Here is a 22449-nt window from a genome sequence, read left to right on the forward strand (position 1 = left end):
AGGTGAAACTGCAATAATCATGGCTTATATTGATTACATATTGAAGTGACTGTTAGGTGTGTTGGGTTAAATAACGTATATTGTTAAAATTAATTTCACGTCTTGCTTTTTACTTTTTTGACATGGCTATCAGAAAGTTTATGGGCTGTGGGCATTGGCTCACACCTGTAATCCCAGTACTTTGGGAGGCCAAGGCGGGTTGATCACTTGAGGCCAGGAGTTTGAGACCAGCCTGGCCAATATGGTGAAACCTGTCTCTACTAAAAATACAGAAAATTAGCCAGGCGTAGTGGTAAGTACCTGTAGTCTCAGCTACTTGGGAAGCTAAGGTGGAAGAATCACTTGAACCCGGGAGGTGGAGGTTGCAGTGAGCCAAGATCATGCCACTGCACTCCAGCCCAGGCAACAGAGTGAGACCCCGTCTAAAAAAAAAAAAAAAAAAAAAAAAGGGAAGTTTCTGCAGCTAAGTGTGGTGGCTCAAGCCTGAAATCCTAGCACTTTAGGATGCCAAGACTATTGACCAGCCTGGGCAACATAGCAAGATCCTGTCTCCACAAAAAAAAAAAAAAAAATTAGCAAGGTGTGGTGGTATACGCCTGTAGTTCAAGCTACTTGGGAGGCTGAGGTGGGAGGAGGATCACTTGAACCCAGGAGTTCGAGGCTGCAATGAGCTATGATCGTGCCACTGCAGTCCAGACTGGGTGACAGCAAGATAGTGTCTCTAAAATAAACACAAACACAAAAAAATAGTGTCTCTGCTAATCACTGACATATGACGAAAGGGAAAGGACTCAGTTTCCCTCGGGAAGGAAGAATAGCCCCTGTCAGAATTATAGAACCTAGAGTTTTGGGGTCTCCGGCTTCACAGGACCCGCATCACCTTTTAGGACCCATTCCCCAGTGGGGCTGAGGCACAGGAAATGCTGGCCTGCCCAGAGTGGGCTCCGTGCTGTGGTGTGGAGCCTGCAGTCCAGACTCTGAGCCAGGGTGGCCAGGGTCTGCGCCTCAGGCCCTAGGGAGGGCCAGGGTTCGGCCAAGTCCAGGCCGAGTGAGAATTGATTGGGACCTCAGTTCTCTGACAGGTGAGAGTTCCAGTCCAGTCTCTGCAGATTTCTAGGCCCACCTCCTCACAGGTAAAGGACACAGGCTGGATAGATCAAATCAGCTTGCTTCCCTTCAGCATGTCTCAGAGGACTCTAGGGGATAATGAAAGTACATCGGGAGTGCATAACCTTTTATTCGACTTAACTTTTTAAATGTTAGTTTTAAAACTCTAATGAAGTCAGTGTACACACTCTATGTGTTATATTCCAGAAGTATCAGAGACCGTGATGTTTTATTAAATTTTATTAAATTTGGATGTCAGGTTAGCCCATTTAGGGGAAGATCTTTGAATGAAGCCTCTCCTATTAGCTTAAATGAAGACTTGAAGACGATTTCATGGTAAACTGTGTTTTATGTTTTGTTTTGTTTTGGTTTTTTTTTGAGACGGAGTCTCGCACTGTCACCCAGGCTGGAGCGCAGTGGTGCGATCTCAGCTCACTGCAAGCTCCGCCTCCCGGGTTCATGCCATTCTCCTGCCTCAGCCTCACAAGTAGGCAGGACTACAGGTGCCTGCCACCACGCCCGGCTAATTTTTTGTATTAATTAGCACTTAGCTTGTATTAATTAGCATTGTATTAATTAGTATTAATTGTCACTGCAGCCTGGGTGACGAGAGAAACTCCGTCTCAAAAAAAAAAAAAAAAAAAAAGCCATATAGTCAATGACTCTCAATGTGAAAGAATTTGCTCACACTTTAATTTTTTTATTTTTTATTTATGTGTGTGTTGTGGGGAGGAGGCACTGAGAGGCACTTCCTAAGGCTTTGTTTTAGGGACAGAGAGCTCCACTCTGAGCTGCTCTAAGTTTTTTTGTTGTTTGTTTTGTTTTTTTTTAGTAGAGATGGGTTTTCACCACGTTGGCCAGGCTGGCCTCAAACTCCTGACCCTCAGGGGATCCACCTGCCTTGCCCTCCCAAAGTGCTGGGATTACAGGCGTGAGCCACCGCGCCTAGCCTTTTTTTTTTTTTTTTTTTTTTCTCATAGGTTATTGGAGAACAGGTGGTGTTTGGTTACATGAGTAAGTTCTTCAGTGATGATTTGTGAGATTTTGGTGCACCCATCACCCGAGCAGTATACACTGTACCCAATTTGTAGTCTTTTATCCCTCGACCCTTTCCCACCCTTTCCGCCTGAGTCCCCAGAGTCCATCGTGGGTTTTTGGTTTGTTTTTTGTGACAGAGTCTTGCTCTGTCGCCCAGGCTGGAGTGCAGTGGCATGATCTCGGCCCACTGCAACCTACGCCTCCCAGGTTCAAGCGATTCTCGTGCCTCAGCCTCCTCAGTAGCTCGGATTACAGCGTGTGCCACCACGCCTAGTTAATTTTTTGTATTTTTAGTAGAGACTAAAATATGGTTTAGTAGAGACTAAAACATGGTTTCGCCATGTTGCCCAGGCTGGTCTCGAACTTCTGAGCCTAGGCAATCCTCCCATGTTGGCCTCCGAAAGTGCTAGGATTACAGGTGTGAGCCACTGTGCCTGGTCCTTTGTGACATTCTTATGCCTTTGAATTCGCATAACTTAGCTCCCACTTATGAGAACATATGATGTTTGGTTTTCCATTCCTGAGTTACTTCACTTAGAATAATAGTCTCCAATCTGATCCATGTTGCTACGAATACCATTAATTCATTCCTTTTTATGGCTAAGTAGTATCCCATCATATATATGCTCTAAATTCTCATGAACTGAAAATCCTTTAGGACCTAGGTTCAAACCTGCCCCTATTATATACGGTTCCCAAACCCTGTCTCCAGCACCCCTTAGGGTTCAATGACCTCGACATTTTCCCAAACAGCCTGGGAGCTCTTTGTGGACAAGGGGCATGCTAGCCTGGTCACTGCTGTGTTCCCCATGCTCAGAGCAGGGTAAGCCCCCCAGCAGTTTCTGAATGCCTAGTATTGGGTATGTGTGCAGAAACCATTTCTCTCTTTCTGCCCCTCCTAGTCTGCCCTCCTCTGCTTCTCCTTCACAGACAACAGTACCCATTGGGAAAGTCCTGGAAACCTGAATGCTGTCTCCGTTCTCTACTCGTTGGTTTCCTGCCGTGCTGGGCTTCAGAGGAAATGTCTCTGTCCCAACATTTTCTCGTTTGCTAAGAAGATGACAGTGATCTGTCCTGTTGACCTCATAGGTTTGCTGAAGGGATAAAATGATGTTGTGGATGCAACAGAACTCCTACAATGTAAAATAATCATTCACATTTGAGGGATTCTTATCCACTTTGCTTATTTCAGCTGCAGGGGCTAGGGACTCAACTAGGGGACTCAGGCCAGGCCCCAGCTCCAGTCTCAGGTTCACAAGTTGCGTACCCTCCAACTCACCTGGTCCCTCTTACTGCTTCTTCATGTGCCCACACATGGTTCTGCTCCAGCCAGGTGGGGGCGGCCCCTCTCCACATAAGCACCCACACCTGCAGGCAGTCCTCTTTCTGGTCTTTCCGTCCGTCAGATCTGCAGCCCCTCTGCACCACCCCCCCCACCGCAACATGCAATTCCCTGTCTATTCCCCTTGGGAGTCCTTGCCAAGTCAACCTAGACCAGATTCCCGTCTTCCTCCCTTGGCCTCCACTTGACTCGTCCTCCAACTGCCATTTCTCCATTCCTTAGTTGCCCCTGCCTGACTCTTGGGGATCAGCTCACCACACATTCACATCTGCTGACCTTTTCTGTGTTTGGCCTCCCCATTGAACCATGAGCACCCTGCCCCTTGGGAGGGACAACCATGTCCGATGTTGAGCTTGGCCACCAACGCAAGCACGTCGGGATTTGGTGGAGGGCTAGGGCAGTCTTTCCTCCCAGCCAGTTCTCTACCAGGCCCCTCCCTGAGGTGTGAGTTCCCTCTGGCCCCAAACTCAAGGGCTCCTGCCCCTATCACAGAGTCCCTGAAGGAGAGGCAGACAGGTCCGTCTAGACGGCCCCTGCTTCTGGGCCTGGGCTTGGAGGAAGAGTACTGAGGGACTGCGTCTCCACCCCTCCAGCCCTAGGTGGCCCCTGCGTTGGAACCCTGACTCCCAGGGCTTCCCTCCACCTGATATGGCTTGTCTCGTTCACCCAGGTCTGGTGGCTCATAAGGAAAAGACAGATGTAGGGACCCAATGCGACCTTTTAATTCCAAGCAGAGTCCCCTCCCCCAGCATGGTCACACACACAGTGGAAAGGGATGCCAGGGTCTGGGCAGAAGCAATACCCAGACCTGGGCAAAAATATAGATATCATTATATACACACGTGGACTGGAAAGAAGTCAAGCTGGGGGTGTAAGGTAGGGCAGGGGCAGGTGAGGAAAGCAGCTGGGGGGGCCCCAATAAATTACATTCTTGAGAGAGCATAGTGTGTGGGGGGTGCGTGGGTGTGGGTGAGAGCTGGTAGCCAGGACACTCCAAAATGTGCCAGGCCTGGCCTCTTGACCCCATCCAAGGGAGGCGGAAGGCCCAGCTTCTGCCCGGTGCCTGGCTTGGTGCTGGAATTCCCATTTCGTGGCCCGGAGGCAGGTGGAGGGCCAGGGTCATGTGTAGGCGGCATCTCCACCCTCAGCCCAGGCTTCTGGGGAAGCCGCAGGGCTGGAGCAAGAGGCTTTGAAGCTCGGGGGTTGCGAGCAGAGGTCAGGGCAAGCTGAAATTGGGAGGCGACCTCCCTGCCAGAGGCTGAGCTGGGGCCTGTTCCCACTAGAATCAGAGGAGCAGGAGGCTGCAGTGCGGGAAAGCTGTCAGGAGTGAGTGTGGGAGGGATGGGTGGGCGACACGAGAGCCTGGAGCTCTTTCTGCCTGGCCGCTTCCCACCCCTGCATCTTCCCTCCAGCTGTTCAAGACAGCCAACAGGCCTAACCACCAATGCCCCTCATTCCTCCTCACCCTCTGGGGTGAGGGGCGGGGAGATGGTGCAAACATGAACTCTGTGTGCCGGAACCCCGACTGGCTTTGCCCTGTGCAGGGAGGGTCAGGGATGAGAGCAGGAGGGCCCCAGGCTTGTGAGGGGGAAGAAAGTCCGTAGCTCACTGCCCGGGATTGCAGAGGTCTTGGCCCCCCCTCTACCTGAGGAAAGGAGCCCACCCTACTTCCACGCCACCTCCTGCCCCTCCCAACCCGCCGGGGAAGAGCCCTGAAGCAGCAGGGGCAAGGGGGCCGTCCCGGAGCAGGTGGGGGCCATCAGAACAGAGAGGCCTTCTTCTTGAGCTCATTCCGCTTCCACAGAGCCAGCTTGCCAAACTCTTCGGGGGACATGGCAAATACCCTTGAGAAGTCCTCGGCAGACAGATGCCTCTGCGTGGGGGAATCGGGCAGCTCAGCGTGGGGTGGGGGCTGTGCCCAGTGACCTAGGGGACACTCACTCAAAGAGGCCCCGGGTGTTCTCCCAGGCAGTAGAGTGCCCGTGGACAGCCCCGCACCCATCCAGGGCATCTTCCTTGCCTACCTCAAGCCGCATCCGATCCACCCCTGGTGGCAGCTTGGTTCGCCCCTTGTTGGTCACCACTAGCATTTCGTAGGGATAGATCTGGGAGTGGGGGGAGGGGCAATCTTAGGTTCATAGAATGTCCTGTCCTTTGACTCCCTAGGCCCCCCACATCAACCTGCAGAGGCCACTGGGGTTCATGCCATCTTGCCCTCTGTCTCCCCCAACTTCCCTGCCATCCCTCCCATCTTCGACACCAGGAAGACCCCGCAGCGCATTCCACTTGCCTGGCATCTCCCCAGCCTCCCGCCCCGCTATAGGCGCTTGGGTCCCCTGCCCCTCACCTTCTGCTCCAGCACACAGGGCAGGGAGTTCCCCCGGTCCATCCTCCCCCTCTGGCCCTCTCCGTTCTGGGGAGACCAAAGCCGCAGTGAGCCAGAGTGGGGCAGGGAGACCTTCCCAGCCTTACCCCAACTTCTTCTTCTTCACCGGGCAACTCTGTGGCCCCACACCCCCCTTCCCCTGACACTTCCAGGCACCAGGACCCGGCTCCTGGTGCTCCGCCTGTTCCCCTCCAGGAGGCACTCACCTGCAGGCCTGTGGGAGAGAAGGGGTATGGTTCAGAGGCAGCTCTGAGGTCAGCAGGCCAACACATCTGACCTCACCAGACCCCTGCCCAGAGCCCAGACCCCGGATGCCCAGGGACCTGCGTAAGTCCCTTCCCCAGATGCCGGCACCAGGGCCCACTTCTCACCTGGGCTTCCAGTCTCACTCCCTGATGGGCTGAACTCTGTGGACTGTAACTAGAAAGGACACAAAGGAATCAGAGGCAGTTGGGGATATTCGCCTTTGGTCCCCTTCACTTTGGGGGCCTCCCCGCTCCCTGAGGGTACCCAAGTGGCTCAGTCTCTCAGCACCCCCATAGGCACGCCCCTCCCACATAGTCTGTATCTCCAGTCCCGAGGCCTTACCCGGCTCAGGGTGGTCCTGCCGTAGGCGGGGAGAGAGGAAGATTTAGACGTTCCCTGGTGCAAGGCTGGAAGAGAGCAAAAGGTCCTGGTTCAGTTCCTTTGACCCTGACAGCCCTTTCTGAGAGAGCTCCCTCACGGGCCTTCCACACCTGGGGCAGGGCAGAAGGGGTCACGCTGGAGGGAACCTGGCAGGCTTCTGCTAGCTCCCAGCTCCGACTGGTCACCCTCAGCAAGCAATACAGTGCCCGCGATTCTCAGTTGTCTCTACCACCATCCCTCTTCTCTCCAACTAGAAGTGGCCCAAATATACAATTGGGCCCAATGCCTGATGTGAAAATTGAGTCAGCCGGAGCCAAGGCTCACATCAGAAAATGAACCTCTGGGATACACAAAGAAATCTAAAATCGAATCACAATAATTACATTATTATAATATTATTAACAATGTTAGTAATCAAATCTAAAATATATATATATATATATATATATTTTGGCCAGGCATGGTGGCTCATGCCTATAATCCCAGCACTTTGGGAGGCCAAGGTGGGCAGATCACCTGAGGCTGGGAGTTCAAGACCACCCTAACCAACATGGAGAAACCCTGTCTCTATGAAAAAATACACTGCACCTGGCCAAAAATTTTTGATAGAGATAGGGTCTCATTATGTTGCCCAGGCTGAACCTGAACTCCTGGACTCAAGTGATCCTCCTGCCTTTGCCTCCCTAGTACTGGGGCTACAGGCACGGGCCACCTGCTCAGCTAGTACTCATATTTGTTTATTTATTTATTTTTGAGATAGGGTCTCAGTCTGTCACCCAGGCTGAAGTACAGTGGTGTGATTATAGCTTAACTGTAGCCTCAACCTCTCAACCTCCCAGGCTCAAGTGATTCTCCCATCTCAGCCTCCTCAGTAGCTGGGACTAGGGGCATACACCATCAAACCCAGCTAATTTTTTTTTTTTTGTAGAAACCAGGCCTCACTATGGTACCCAGGCTGGTCTTGAACTCCTGGGCTCAAGCAATCCTCCCACCTTGGCTTCCCAAAGTGCTGAGATTACAGGCGTGAGCCAACTAAGTAAATTTTAAAAGTCTGACATTATGCCGGGCTCTGTGGCTCACACCTGTAATCCCAGCACTTTGGGAAGCCAATGTGGGTGGATCATGAGGTCAGGAGATCGAGACCATCCTGGCTAACACGGTGAAATCCTGTCTCTACTAAAAATACAAAAACAAATTAGCCAGGCATGGTGGCAAGCGCCTGTAGTCCCAACTACTCTGAGCAGGAGAATGGCGTGAACCTGGGAGGCGGAGCTTGCAGTGAGCCAAGATCATGCCACTGCACTCCAGCCTGGGGCGACAGGGCGAGACTCCATCTCAAAAAAACAAAAACAGAAACAGACAAAAAAAAAAAAAAAGTCTGGCCGGGCGCGGTGGCTCAAGCCTGTAATCCCAGCACTTTGGGAGGCCAAGACGGGCGGATCACAAGGTCAGGAGATCGAGACCATCCCGGCTAACAAGGTGAAACCCCATCTCTACTAAAAAATACAAAAAACTAGCCAGGCGAGGTGGCGGGCGCCTGTAGTCCCAGCTACACGGGAGGCTGAGGCAGGAGAATGGCGTAAACCCAGGAGGCGGAGCTTGCAGTGAGCTGAGATCCGGCCACTGCACTCCAGCCTGGGTGACAGAGCGAGACTCCATCTCAAAAACAACAACAACAAAAAAAGTCTGACATTATCCTACAGAAAGAGTCATGTTCTCAGTACTGTCACTGGGGTTTGTACCAGCAGTCAACAACTTCATGTCAGCATTACTGGACCTCAGTCTCAACTTGCACATTTAATAGGATCTCTCAGTTTTCAAGTATTGCAAATTGTAATTCAAGAAAATTTGTTTCCAGTAATGTTTTCCTAGAAATAACTTTGTACCTAAGATCCTCAGCTCGATGTGATCTCAAAATGCCTTCACCTCCAATTGCTAGAAATGGCTGGCATCTATACCAACTGTTTCCACAAGCATTTCTGTATAAATAGTTAACCTCCATAGATTCAAAACTATGAGGAACTATCTTAAAATATATACACATATATAAATATATATACACATATATAAATATATGTACATATAAATGTATATATACGTACATATATAAATATACATGTATACACACACACATATATATATTTTTTATATGGAGTCTCGCTCTGTTGCCCAGGCTGGAGTGCAGTGGTACAGTCTCGGCTCACTGCAACCTCTGCCTCCCAGGCTCAAGTGATTCTCCTGCCTCAGCTTCCCAAATAGCTGGGATTACAGGCACATGCCACCATGCCCCCCTAATTTGTGTATTTTTGTTAGAGACAGGGTTTCACCATGTTGTCCACGTTGCTCTTGAACTCCTGACCTCAGGTTATCCACCTGTCTCGGCCTCCCAAAGTGCTGGGATTACAGGCGTGAGCCACAGCACCCAGCCTTTTCTTAAAATATTCTTACGAAATCTGTGGCTTGGAAGGGTTCAATTATTGAGAACAAAACCTCATTTTTTTCCCCTAACACTTATTTTTATTTAGAAAATAGCTTTCACAATCACCATTCACTACAGAAGCATTTCACTCTTACAATAATAAGTATACATTTATTCAACCGACTGATAGAATTTCAACCTTCAAACCCTACACGAAGATTCTCCCCTCCAAATTACTTCTATCATAAAATGCTTACGTGTGTTCCACAGCGACTATTCCAGTGTCACCATTAAATCAGAATGACATGCCTGTTCATGATTCTTGAATTCAGGTTGTTTTAATATGACAGTAACCTACAGAGTCATGTGATCATTAATCACCCGCAAGTTCAGGGACGCCAAAGATGATCCCGAGGTAAGCATCTAGCTATTCAACTTCACGAGGCCGAAATGGAAGTTAAAGAGCTAACCTGGGCTGAATAGAAGATTCTGGCAGAACACTGACACTGAATCCAACCTTCACACATCCTCTGTCCACATCATTCTTCAGGCCTTAACTCTTTATTCCACATTCTCTAATAAACTTCTGTAGCTCTTCCCACCCACGGAGACAGCATCCTGAGAGCTCTGGGGAACACTCAGATGTCCTAACCACGTATTAACCTTGAGGTCCTTGAATTCCCCAGTTTCAGTGGTTTTCACCTCTGCTCCACGTGAGACAACCCTTTCAAAGGGTCACACCCAGGATCTTGTCATCAGCCGAACCACGATGCCTAGAAACTGTAAGCTTGGACCATTCACTTTGTGGCTTTGGCTCAGCTCCATCCCCACCACCCAGCCCGCCAACCTCATGGAGACCTCTAGTTTCTTCATTCACCTCCTACCTCCTCCAGCGCCCACCTTCTGTCATTACCTTCTCCGCTTCAGCCCTGTAGCTGGGCACAGTAACCACTTTCATCGGCTCCTCCACGGTGCAGCCTGGCCCCTCAGCACCTATCCTTACAAAACGCTAAGCCAGGGTCAACCCAGCAGCTCCCATCCTGCCCCCAGCTGTGGACATACAGCCCACACAATGTAGATGAGCATCACTACAAAGGCCAAGCCTCACACATTTCTCCTCCCCTCCACGGCAGTTCCAAACCCTCGCCATTCTCACGAAGTCTCACCCACTAATGCTCAGCAGACAACCTCAGCTTCTCATCTGGCCTGCCCCTGGATCCAAGTTCCCAACCCCCAGGGGAGGCCTTTCAAGGCCAGCCTCCCTCACATTCTGGGGCTCGATCTCAACCAGCCCTCAAACCAGCCTATATATATATATATATATATATATATATATATATATATATATATATATATATATATATATATATATATATATAAAATTAGAGACAGGGTCTCACTCTGTCACCCAGGCTGGATTGCAGTGACACGATCATAGCTCCCATCTCAGCCACCCAACTAGCTGAGACTACAGGCACACGCCACCACTCCCAACTAATTTTTCTAGTTTTTGTAGAGACAGGGTCTCACTATGTTGCCGAGGCTGATCTCAAATTCCTGACTTGAAGCAGTCCTCTCACCTCAGCCTTCCAAAGTGCTGGGATTACAGGCGTGAGCCCCGACTGGACCTCTAACGGAAGCCTTAGGCACCCTTCCCTTCTCTCTCTGTACAATCTCACTTTCTCCTCACTATTTTCCTGCCACATATAAGCAAGCTGAAGGTGCTTTACACGGGGCACTTCAAACCCCACATGTCCAAAACCAGTCTCTCATCTTGCCCTGAAACTTCGCCTCTCTTATTATCTCAGTTCCAAGTTGGTCATCACCTAGCACCCAAGACAAAAACCTTAACTCCTCCCTCTCGCACCTCCCACGTCCAATCAGCCACTGGATTCAATCCAGCAGATTCAATTGTTTCTATATTCTCAAATCCATTCCCTCGTCTCTGGACCCACATCTGTTTTTAGCCCTTATCCAGACTATTGGAGAGTGCGGTAGATTGTTTCCAAAGATGGCCTGTACCGTTGCCCCCCATCTTTCATGCTTTCTGCAATCAGACCTTGCGGTGCCTGTCATCAAGAATTACAGTCTTGGCTGGGCGCAGTGGCTCACGCCTGTAATCCCAGCACTTTGGGAGGCCGAGGTAGGAGGATTGCTTGAGCCCGGGAGTTCAAGACCAGCCTGGGCAACATGATGAAAACCCATCTCTACTAAAAATACCAAAATTAGGCCAGACGTGCTCACGCCTGTAATCCCAACACTTTGGGAGGCCAAGGCGGGTGGATCGCCTGAGGTCAGGAGTTTGAAAGCAGCCTGGCCAACATGGCGAAAACCCATCTCTACTAAAAATACAAAAATTATCTGGGCATGGTGGTGTGCGCCTGTAGTCCCAGGTACTCGAGAGGCTGGGGCAGGAGAATTGCTTGAACCAGGGAGACAGTGGTTGCAGTGAGCCAAGCACTGCACTCCAGCCTGGGCGACAGTGAGACTCTGTCTCAAAAAAAAAAAAAAAAAAAAATTAGCTGGGCATGGTGGCATGCACCTGTAGTCCCAGCTACTCAGAAGGCCAAGGCAGGAGGATCACTCAAGCCCAGAAGATAGAGATTGCAGTCAGCCAAGATGGTGCCACTGCACTCCAGCCTGGGCAACAAAGCGAGACCCTGCCAAAAAAAAGAAGAAAAACAAAGGAAGTAGAAGAAGAAGGAGGAGAAGGAGAAGGAGAAGGAGAAGGAGAAGGAGAGTCTAGCTCCCCTCCCCTTGAGTCTAGGCGGCCAGTGACTGGCTTTGGCAGCTACAATGCAGAAGTGACACTATGTGGTTTCCTGTTAGGCTTTTCTTTTTTTTTTTTTGAGATGGAGTCTCGCTCTGTCACCTCGGTTGGAGTGCAGTGGCTTGATCTCGGCTCACTGCAACCTCCACCTCTCGGATTCAAGTGATTCTCCTGCCTCAGCCGCCTAAGTAGCTGGGATTATAGGCATGCGCCACCATGCCTGGCTAATTTTTGTATTTTTAGTAGAGATGGGGTTTCACCATGTTGGTCAGGCTGGTCTCGAACTCCTGACCTTGTTATCCGCCTGCCTCAGCCTCCCAAAGTGCTGGGATTACAGGCGTGAGCCACTATGCCGGGCCCCCTCTTAGGCTTTAAGAGTCTTCGCAGCTTCCATTCCTGGGTTTTCAGGTCTCTCCCTCTCCTCTCCAGTTGCCAAGCTCTGAGGAAGTCCAGGGTAGCGTGCTGGATAGTGGACCACAGCATTCAAAGCCTGCCCCGCTCCCCGTCTCTTGGCCTCACTGCCCACTGCCCCACAGTGTGCTCTGTGCTCTGTGATTCCAGACTCCTGGAGGCTCAGCCAGCCAGAGGTTTCATGTTTCAAATTTCACTCCCACACCATTCCCAATGTCTACGATGCCGTCTTCCACTCACTTTGTCTGGCTTGCTTGGAGTCTCAGCCTTCAAGACTCAGTTTAAGCTGGATATGGTGACTCACACCTGTAAATCCCAACAGTTTGGGAGGCCAAGGCAGGATGATTGCTTGAGTCCAGAAGTTCAAGCCCAGTCTGGGCAACATTGTGAGACTTTGTTGCTACAGAAGATTTTAAAAATTGGCCAGGCATGGTGGCGCACACCTGTAATCCCAGCTACTCAGAAGGCTGAAGTGGGAGGACTGCTTGAGCCCGAGAAGTGGAGGTTGTAGTGACCTGAGACTGCACTACTGTATTCCAGCCTGGGCAACAGAGCAAGGCCCTGTCTCAATAAAACAAACAAGCAACAAACAGCAACAACAAAACCCCTTAGTTTAGCCTCCCAGACCCTGTTGTTGTGCTCCTAAAGCACCCTGCACACCTTGATCACAATACCGGCCACACTGCACCGAAACCCCAGGTTCCATGACAGTTTCCCTGCTGACCACAAGCTACCAGAGGACAAGACTAGATTTTTTCCCTGCTTATATGCCCAGTACCTAGCACATGGTAAACGCTCAATAAATGGTTGTCAATTAAACCAGACTTGCTGAATTCTGCTTTAGCCGATACTCTCATTTATCATCTGACATTGTTCCACGACTGGGAGTCTTGCTCCCAGGAGAGCAGCCATACTTTGGGTCAGGGATTGCATCCTGTATGTGTCATAAGTCAACAGACACACAGAGTCAGGCCTCCATCTCTGGCCAGGTGACTCTGAGTCCCCTCCACAGCACTCACAGGTATGGAAGGGTGTCCGGTCAGGCAGGGAGCGGGTTTTCCTTCGGATTGGCAATGACTTTTCCATCTCTTCTTTCAAGATCATCTTTCCCAAGTTGGAAGTAACCTGAGGAGGGAGAAAGGAAGATGGAGCCAAGACGTAGACACTTGTTTCTTTCCTTTTTCTTTCTTTTTTTTTTTTTGAGAGAGGGTCTCACTCTGTCACCCAGGCTGGAGTTCAGTGGCACAAACATGGCTCACTGCAGCCTTGACCTCCTGGGCTCAAGCAATCCAACCTCCTCAGCCTCTTGAGGAGCTGGGACCACAGGCATGCACCACCACACCCAGCTAGCTAATTGTGTTTTTGTAGAGATGGGGTTTCACCATGTTGCCCAGCCTGGTCTCAAAATCCTGGGCTCAAGTGATCCTCTTGCCTTGGCCTCCCAAAGTGTTGGGATTACAGGTGTGAGCCACCATGCTGGGCCAATACTCGTTTCTTATCTCCAAAAGGTCCAGAGTCGGGCATGCCGCCGGCAGGACTGGGGACATTTCCCAAGTGGCTAGTTCGTGCTCTGGAGCTCACGGAGCCTCTCATTCGTGACTGACACATGGCCACATTGGGTTTGGCCACCCTCGAGAGCCAGGTGTCCGAGCTGCTCGGTAGAACTCTACCACGGTGGCCTCCCTGTCCCTGTCCCAGGTCACCCTGCCCAGAGCCCAGGCCCATGTCACTGTCAATGGCTTTTCCATGGTTCTCCCTCCTCCCTTGGAGGCCCGTAGCCCATACTCTCCTTTTTGCTCTTCCCATGGATCACTCAGGCTGCTAGCGCCCAGCTCTGGTGGGACCATCCTTTTCTGTGTTTTTGATCCTAATATCAAGTAGTGTCCCCCAGAAAGCAGCATAAAGTTGAGGTGTCCCTTCAAAAGCAAAAACCTGGGGTCTTGGCAAGAAGACGTTCCCCCACATGTTCCAAAAAGTGTGCTTTTTGGGTAGGAGTCCCTTCGACTGGCTATGGAGCCAGAACTTCTGTCCACAAAAAGACACAGGGTGGGCTGGGCACAGTGGCTCACGCCTGTAACCCAAGCACTTTGGGAGGCCGAGGTGGGCAGATCACTTGAGGTCAGGAGTTCAAGACCAGCCTGGCCAACATGACAAAACCCTGTCTCTACTTAAAAAAAAAAAAAAAAATTAGCTGGGTGAGGTGGTGGCGCACCTGTAATCCCAGCTACTCAGGAGGTTGAGGCAGGAGAATCACTTGAACCCGGGAGCAGAGGTTGTAGTGACCTGAGATAATGCCACTGCATGCCAGCCTGGGCAACAGAACGAGACTCCTGCACATGGGTAGAGGGTGAGGGGTGGCGAGATGCTACCTTACTGAGTTCCTCTCTCTGACGCTCCCTGAGAGCCTTCATTTCCTCTCCAGAGTCGTCATCTTCCTCCTCCTCCTCTTCCTCTGCTCTCCTCCGAGACGCCTTCCGCTTCCTCCATTCTGTCTCTAGGAGACACAAGCAAAGGCAGGCAGGGAGTCACTCGCCGTGGGGTCAGTGTGCATTTATGTGGCACAGCCTCTGGGCACTGCCCTGGGCTGGACCTTGATAAGACCACTACAAATTATTTTTTTAAAATAAAGTAGGGTGGGTAAGGTGACTGACACCTGTAATCCCAACACACTGGGAGGCTGAGGTGGGAGGATCGCTTGAGCCCAGGAGTTTGAGAACAGCCTGGGTAATATAGTCTCTATAGAAATTTATTTATTTATTTATTTATTTATTTATTTATTTATTTATTTTTTTTTTTTTTTTTGAGACGGAGTCTCGCTCTGTTGCCCGGGCTGGAGTGCAGTGGCCGGATCTCAGCTCACTGCAAGCTCCGCCTCCCGGGTTTACGCCATTCTCCTGCCTCAGCCTCCCAAGTAACTGGGACTACAGGCGCCCGCCATCTCGCCCGGCTAGTTTTTTGTATTTTTTAGTAGAGACGGGGTTTCACCGTGTTCGCCAGGATGGTCTCGATCTCCTGACCTCGTGATCCACTCATCTCGGCCTCCCAAAGTGCTGGGATTACAGGCTTGAGCCACCGCGCCCGGCCTAGAAATTTATTTTTAAAAATTAGCCTGGTGTGGTAGGGCATGCCTGTAGTCCCAGCTACTGGGGACACTGAAGTAGGTGGATTGCTTGAGACCAGTAATTCGAGGCTGCAGTGAACTGTGATGGCGTTACTGCACTCCATCCTGGGCAACAGAGTGAGACCCCGTCTTAATAAATAAATAAATATTTAAAAATAAAAATAAAGTAACGCCTGGTACAGTGGCTCACGCTTATAATTCCAGCACTTTGGGAGGCCGAGGTGGGTGGATCATTTGAGGTCAGGAGTTCGAGACCAGCCTGGCCAACATGGTGAAATCCCGTCTCTATTAAAAATATAAAAAATAGCCAGGTGTGGTGGTGGGCACCTGTAATCCTAGCTACTTGGGAGGCTGAAACAGGAAAATCGCTTGAACTCAGGAGGTGGAAGTTGCAGTGAGCTGAGATGGTGCCACTGCACTCTACCCTGGGCAACAGAGCAAGATTCCCTGTCTCAAAATTTAAAAATAGAGTCAGGCATGGAGGCTTATGCCTATAATCACAGCAGTTTGGGAGACTGAGGCGGGTGGATCACTTGAGGTCAGGAGTTCGAGACCAGCCTGGCCAACATGATGAAAACCTGTCCCTACTAAAAATACAAAAAATTAGCCAGGTGTGGTGGTGCATGCCTGTAATCCCAGCTACTTGGGAGGCTGAGGCAGGAAAAATGCTTGACTCAGGAGGTGGCGGTTGCCGTGAGCCAAGATCGTGCCACTTCTCCAGCCTGGGTGACAGAGTGAGACTCCATCTCAAAAATAAAATAAAATAAAAATAAAGTAAAATAAGAGTAACATTTTCTCACCTTGCCATGAGTCTGGGTAGGCAACACACACATATACACACTCACGACTGACATTCAGTGGGTGCAGCAACATGAATGGAACTGGAGGCCATTGTCTTAAGTCAAACAAAGACACAGAAAGACAAAGACTGCATGTTCTCACTCATGAGTGGGAGCTAAATAGCGTGTATGCCTGGATGTAGAGAGTGGGATGATGGCCCATGGTGACTCGGAAGGGTGTGGGGGGTGGTGATGGGAAATTGCTTAATGGATACAACGTGCACTATTCAGATAATAATACCATAAAAACCCTGACTTCACCACTGTGCAATCCATGCAGGTAACCAATTACACTTGTACCCCATAAATGTATACAAATAAAAATTAAAATAAAATTCACTGGGGACCAAACCATCTATGATTTATCTGTCTGTTTCCCAGAGCTCCCATCACAGAGCCTGGGATGCAGAAAAAGTTTGATACATGTCTGTTGAGTCACTAAATAAATGAATGGGAAGTAAATGAATAACCAATAAAGAGGGTCACTCGAATCAGGCGCTATGGGAACACAAGAGTGGGTGAATGACGAGCCTGGGGGCTCATGAAGGTGGGAAGAAGCCCAGAGGACACCATAGGGCAGGGGTGGGAGTGGGTTCTGCAGGAGCCAAGGGGAGGGAGTCCCAGACCTCCCATTCCCCTCTCCCCATCTCTCCTACCCACGACAGCCAGAGACGGGGGGCACGGCCAGTAGTCAGTTTCGATTTTGGCTGGCTGGTTGGGGTCCGGGGGCTGGGCTGCAGGGAACTTGGATGACTCGATGATGAGATCCTCGATGAGGTGCTTGGTCTGAGGGCTGCCTCCCACGGACTCTGCAGACAAAGACCAGGGTCAGCCAGGTGTGCCCTGCCCGAGGCCAACTTGGCTACCCTCACCCCTCCCTCTTCACACCTGTGAGGTCCTGCAGGTAAAAGCAGTGTACACACTGAGCACAGGGCACACGTGCTGCCGTGACGTGCTATCCTCCGGTCCCCCTCCAGCCAGCCCCCAGCCCCAGGGCACGGCCTCCCAGCAAGCAGCCGGAAGCGGGCTCTGGTGAGCCAGGGGCACCCTCACCTCTCTGCTTATAGATGGGTGGCTTCTTGTAGATGTTGGAATCTGGGCGGGAGGTCTCTGTGGGAGGAAGAAGAGATGAGGAGGAGGACATGCTGATGGCAGGGAGGCTGGGGCCAGGAGAATGGAGACGATGGACAAGGTGGGGAACTCATGGCCCCTGTCAAGAGCCAAGACAGGGCTGGCATTCCTGGCACTGTCCCTCGGGGGTTTGGGACTTTTTACACTTTTCTGGCTGGGGGAGAGAGAAAAAGTGACAGGTCTCCCATCTTCGGGAGGGGTCCTGGCCTCCTGGGGTCTACTTAGGTCTGAGGCGAGCATATACCCCAGAGAGTGGGGGACTGAATGTAAGGGCACTGGGGTTCCTGATGGAGAAAGTCTTAGGAACCAATGCGGTCATGCCGAGAAGACCTACCAGGGTGGTGGAAATGGGGCAGGCTGGTCCGGGGAGTTCCAGTGGTTCTGGGGGCTGAAGCCTGAGAGATGATTCCAGGCGACCGGCTGTCCGCCCACACCTGCAGAGCAGAAGCGTGTGGCTCCAGGCCCCCCAACCCCCTCCAACCCACACATGCACCCCCCGTCAGCTCACACCACCCTTTCTATCCTCCCATCCTGGCAGGCTGCAGCCCTCCAAACCCAGGGCAATGTTGTGGCACAGTTCCAAGGACCTACTGATGGTGCCTGGCCCAGGGAGAAAGGGTTGAATGAGGTCCTGGGTCCGACAGAATGATGGACACAGAGCTGGCCAGTGACAGCCAGGGCGCCGCTGATTCAGGCACTCCCTGGGCTCTGCAGAGCTCAGTCTGATGTGTGAGGGGAGGGAGTTAGGATTCCCTTCAGGGCAGGGCAGGGCAAGTTGCAGGTGTGGGGCAGACTCACCTCCGGGGATGGTGGGGGGGATGTGGATTTGGGTGACAGCGAGCGCTGTGAATGGAGAGGGGGCTGGTCAGAGCTACAGGGGCAGATTCAGCCTCTTCCCTAGAATGCCAGAGAGGCCACCTCATCCCCCACCCCATGCTGCACTTTCCTGGCCAGCTCCTGGGCCACCTCTGCTTTCTTGGATCCTTCCCACAGTTCCCTGCACCAAGTCCTCAGTCTTCCCACAGGAGGCACAGAGAAGCATGCAAGCCTTGCAGCAGTGCGCCTGGGGCTCCAAGAGCCAACTCTTTTCTTCCTTCCTTCCTTCCTTCCTCTCTCCTCCCCTCTTCTCCTCTCTCCCTCTCTCATCTTTATTTTTTTCCTACTTCCTTTTTCCTTTTTCTTTCTTTTCCTGCCTTCCTCCCTCCCTTCCCTCTTTCCTTCCTCTCTCTCTCTCCACTTTCTTCTCTCTTCTCTCTTATTCTTTCTCCTCTTTCCCTCTCTCATCTTTCTTTCTTGTGGTCTCACTCTGTTGCCCAGCCTAGAATGAGTAGCTCTATCACAGCTCACTGCAGCCTCCCCTTCCCAGGCTCAAGGGATCCTCCCACCTCAGCCTCCTGAGCAGCTGAAACTACAGGTGCACACCACCACGCCTTGCTAATTTTTGTAGAGATGGGGGTCTCCCTATGTTGCCCCGGCTGGTCTCAAACTCCTGGCCTCAAGTGACCCTCCCATCTTGACCTCCAAAAGTGCTGGGATTATAGGTGTGAGCCACCATGCCTAGCCTGAGAACCAATTGGGGAATAGTTGGTCCTGTCCTCAGAGCCTCAAAACAAATAGAAGGGACAAGACCAAGAAGCATCCAAGGATGAGGTCGGAGTTCATCATGCAGGCACTGAAGTCACCCCATGGTCTAGCCCCCTGTCACTGGTCAGCTACGACACTACCCTGTCTTTTTTTTTTTTTTTTTTTTTGAGACGGAGTCTCACTCTGTCCCCCAGGCTGGAGTGCAGTGGCCGGATCTCAGCTCACTGCAAGCTCCGCCTCCCGGGTTTACGCTATTCTCCTGCCTCAGCCTCCGAGTAACTGGGACTACAGGCGCCCGCCACCTCGCCCGGCTAGTTTTTTGTATTTTTTAGTAGAGATGGGGTTTCACCATGTTAGCCAGGATGGTCTTGATCTCCTGACCTCGTGATCCGCCTGTCTCGGCCTCCCAAAGTGCTGGCATTACAGGCTTGAGCCACCGCGCCCGGCCTACCTTGTCTTGAAGGCAGTTGATGAGTACCTGCCTTGCACTCTCTCCTGCACCCTGACTACCTTGTGTACGGATGGGCAGAGAGGTCACCTCTATTTTACAGGAGGGTAAACTGAGGCCACAACATCACACAGGTCCCTCCACTAGACTTTCAGCCCCCACGCTCAGTGCTTCCAAACTGTTTCCACAAATCTTGCTCTTTGTGCCTCCTGTGTGCTGCTGCCATCCAAATGTGTCCACCCCTCTACATCTGAGCGACATGCCAGCCCAGAGCCCGTTCTGCCTGCTCTCTTGAACGCTGGATGGACTGACTGGCTGATTCCTGCGCACAGTTCCCTCTCTTGTTTTGCCGAGGCAGACCTCCAGGAAAAGAAGCACGGGAGGGATCAGTCCCCACCCAGTGTGGCTGGGGGGGCCTCCCCCCAAGTCCTGCCCAAGAGGAGCCCCCTCACCTCCCGGCTGCGGGGCAGCTCCACATGTTCCAGGAGGGAATAAGTGAAGTGGGGCTCATAGATCATGAGGTCGGGCCGCTCGATGTCCAGGATGGCCTTGTCCTTGGGGATGGCAGCCAGGTCCTTGTAGCCCAGCACCTGATTGTCCATCTTGGCCTGAAGGGAAAGGTGCACGTGAAACAGCTGTGCTGATAGCCTGGCCTAGGACACTGGCCCTGCTTGCTAGACTTACGTTAATTACCAAGAAAACAGACTGCCGTTGCAGACGTTAACAATTCTATTATTTTAAGAAATTAATCACCTTAAAACATGATAGTCCTTTGACTAGCACTTGGGGTGTAACGAGGCCAGACCAGTGGAAGGGGTATACGGGAGCTTCTCTGGGTTTCTGGGTTCTCTCTGCCCGCCAGCACCGGCGGGACCACCACTGGGGAGGCTCCGCGGGAAGCTCCCCTAGCAGCCAGGGGTCTTCCCCCCTCCCCCCTCCCAGCCAGGAGGTGCTGGTGGCCGAGAGGGGTACTCACCACAATGCTGGAGGGAGAGCCAGGCACACTGGAATCTCGGGAGGGGCTCACGCTCCCGGGGGAGGTAAGTGGTTGCTGGGGAGAGCGAGAAGGCGGGCGGGTGGGCAAGTGCGTGTGTGCGGGAGCGGGGCGGGGGCGGCCCTAGGCCTGGGGGACCCGGGGCGCTGCGCGGTGCTGCGCGGCGCTGCGCGGCTGGTGGCCACCAGGTGGCGCCCTGGACTCCCGAGCGACCCCCACCCGCCCTCGGCGCCCCCGGCCCGGGGCGGCGCCGCGCACCTTCTGCAGCCGTTCCATGCAGCACGGAGCTCGCCGGCCAGGTCACTCGCAGAGCCCTGTGCGCGAGGGGAGAGGACAGCGTGTCAGGCTCCGCGCGGCTGCTGGGCGCTGCGCGCTTGGGGCCGCGAAAGCAGCCGGCGCGTCCCCCCGGGCTGGCGCGTCCTCATCCCTCGGCGGTGACTCTCCAGGCTGCAGGGAGAAGGGAGGGAGGCCGCGCCGGGGCGGCGTTAGGCTGCGGGACCTCCGCGGTCGGCAGCTCTCCAGGCAGCCGGGCCCCGTGCGGCTCAGGCTTCCCATCCGCTCAGCCCCGGAGAACGCGCGCGTGGACGGGAGGCGACCGAGGGACGGGCTGCGCTTGTTTTTGAGCCATTGTTCTCTGGTTCCAAAGGAAATGACGGCAGGGGTCAGCCTGCCGCCCGGGCGGAGGCCTCCACGGCCTGGCTCCGCCGCACCTGCCCTCCCCGCCCCGGCCTGGCCTGTGGCCCCGGCTCAGGCCCTTCCCTCCCGGCCGCTGGTCCCACTCCCGCTCGGGACACTGTCCCCGCCGCCACCTCCCGGCGCTCGCCCAGGAAGGGTTAACAGAGAGGGTTCCATGAGCAGCCCGGCTTCAGCATCCCTCATCCAAAACCTGACATCCGCACTCCGAAACTTTGTGAGTGTCTACCATGACGCACAAGTGGAAATTCCACACGTCAGAACTTCACACAAACTTTGTTTCATGGACAAAATTATTTTTAAAACACTGCATAGATCGAGCATAAGTGGCTCATGCCAGCAATCCCAGCACTTTGCGGGGCTGAGGCAGGAGGATCGCTTGAACCTAGGCGTTCCAGACCAGGCTGGACAACATAGCGAAACCCTGTCTTTACGAAGAAAATTAGCCAGGTGTGGTGCTGGATGCCTGTAGTCGCAGCTACTCGGGAGGCTGAGGTGGGAGAATCACTTGAGCCCAGAAGATCGAGGCTGCAGTGAGCCGAGATCGTACCACTGCACTCCAGCCTGGGTGGCAGAGTAAGACCCTGCCTCGTTAAAAAAAAAAAAAAAAAAAAAAGTCTTGCTTTGTTGCCCAGGCTGGAGTGCAGTGGTGCCATCTCGGTTCACTGCAACCTCCGCCTCCCAGGTTCAAGCGATTCTCCTGTCTCAGCCTCCAGAGTAGCTGGGATTACAGGCGTGTGCCACCACGCCTGGCTAATTTTTGTATTTTTGGTAGCGATAGGGTTTCACCATGTTGGTCAGGCTGGTCTTGAAACCCTGACCTCAAGTGATCCACCTGCCTTGGCCTCCCAAAATGCTGGGATTACACGTGTGAGCCACTGTGCCCAGCCCCACCTTCCTGCTTTTGACACTTTCCACTGCTTTGTCCACCTCTCTGCCTCCCAGGTGTCTCCAGCCTTCCAGGGCCATCCCAAAGCCGCTCCTCTGGGAGGCCTCCTGTACTAGTCTAGTCCTCATGGATCAACCCTTCTCTGAATCCCAGTGGGACTTAAAAACAGACCAGTGTAGCTAAGCACTTGATTACAGGGAACATGTTTTCTCCCTAACTAGACAGATTGCTAATTGCAGGAGGATGAAAACAACAATAAGAGCTATGTGGGAGGCCAAGGAGAGAGGATGGCTTGAGGCCAGGAGTTCCAGGCCAGCCTGGGCAACATAGGGAGACCTCGTCTCTAACAAAAATTTAAAAATTAGCCAGATGTCGTGATGTGCACCTATAGTTAGCTCAGCTACTCTGGAGGCTGAGGTGGGAGGACTGCTTGAGCCCAGGATGTGAAGGCTGCAGTGAGCTGTGATCACGTCACTGTATTCCAGCTTAGGTGGCAGAGCAAAGAGCTGTCATTTATTCAGTGCTCACTCTGCGCTAGGTACTTTGAGAAGCCCTTTACAAGGATTATTTTGTTTCATTGCCACAACAGCCCTATAAGGTAGACCCATTTACAGATAAGGAAATGGGCTCAGAGAGGTTAAAATTTGTCC

The 22449-nt window shown here is 52.4% G+C and overlaps 1 protein-coding gene across 13 annotated transcripts in view; it reads right to left on the bottom strand.

Moving 5' to 3' along the window:
• Positions 1-4187: 4187 nt before the first annotated feature.
• The window catches only part of LOC105482092 (dematin actin binding protein), a 34429-nt gene continuing 16167 nt past the window's right edge, over positions 4188-22449 (bottom strand). For 4 of the 13 annotated variants that reach the window (XM_024792902.2, XM_024792903.2, XM_011742014.3 and 1 more), the window contains exons 2-12: positions 20476-20531; positions 20200-20274; positions 19676-19831; positions 17990-18034; positions 17526-17625; positions 17114-17170; positions 16717-16869; positions 14470-14594; positions 13120-13225; positions 6462-6526; positions 6114-6293 (exon numbers count right to left, since the gene is read on the bottom strand). In XM_024792902.2, coding sequence (XP_024648670.2) covers positions 6129-6293; positions 6462-6526; positions 13120-13225; positions 14470-14594; positions 16717-16869; positions 17114-17170; positions 17526-17625; positions 17990-18034; positions 19676-19831; positions 20200-20274; positions 20476-20493 — 1065 coding nt within the window. In that variant the 5' untranslated portion in view covers positions 20494-20531 and the 3' untranslated portion in view covers positions 6114-6128. Of the gene's footprint in view, positions 5361-5511; positions 5593-5834; positions 5901-6079; positions 6088-6113; positions 6294-6461; positions 6527-13119; positions 13226-14469; positions 14595-16716; positions 16870-17113; positions 17171-17525; positions 17626-17989; positions 18035-19675; positions 19832-20199; positions 20275-20475; positions 20665-22449 lie in introns of those variants that run through there. The other 9 variants (XM_011742034.3, XM_071068532.1, XM_011742032.3 and 6 more) reach the window with 5 other exon arrangements.

The sequence above is a fragment of the Macaca nemestrina genome, chromosome 8, assembly GCF_043159975.1.
Source record: "Macaca nemestrina isolate mMacNem1 chromosome 8, mMacNem.hap1, whole genome shotgun sequence".
Taxonomy (NCBI): domain Eukaryota; kingdom Metazoa; phylum Chordata; class Mammalia; order Primates; family Cercopithecidae; genus Macaca; species Macaca nemestrina.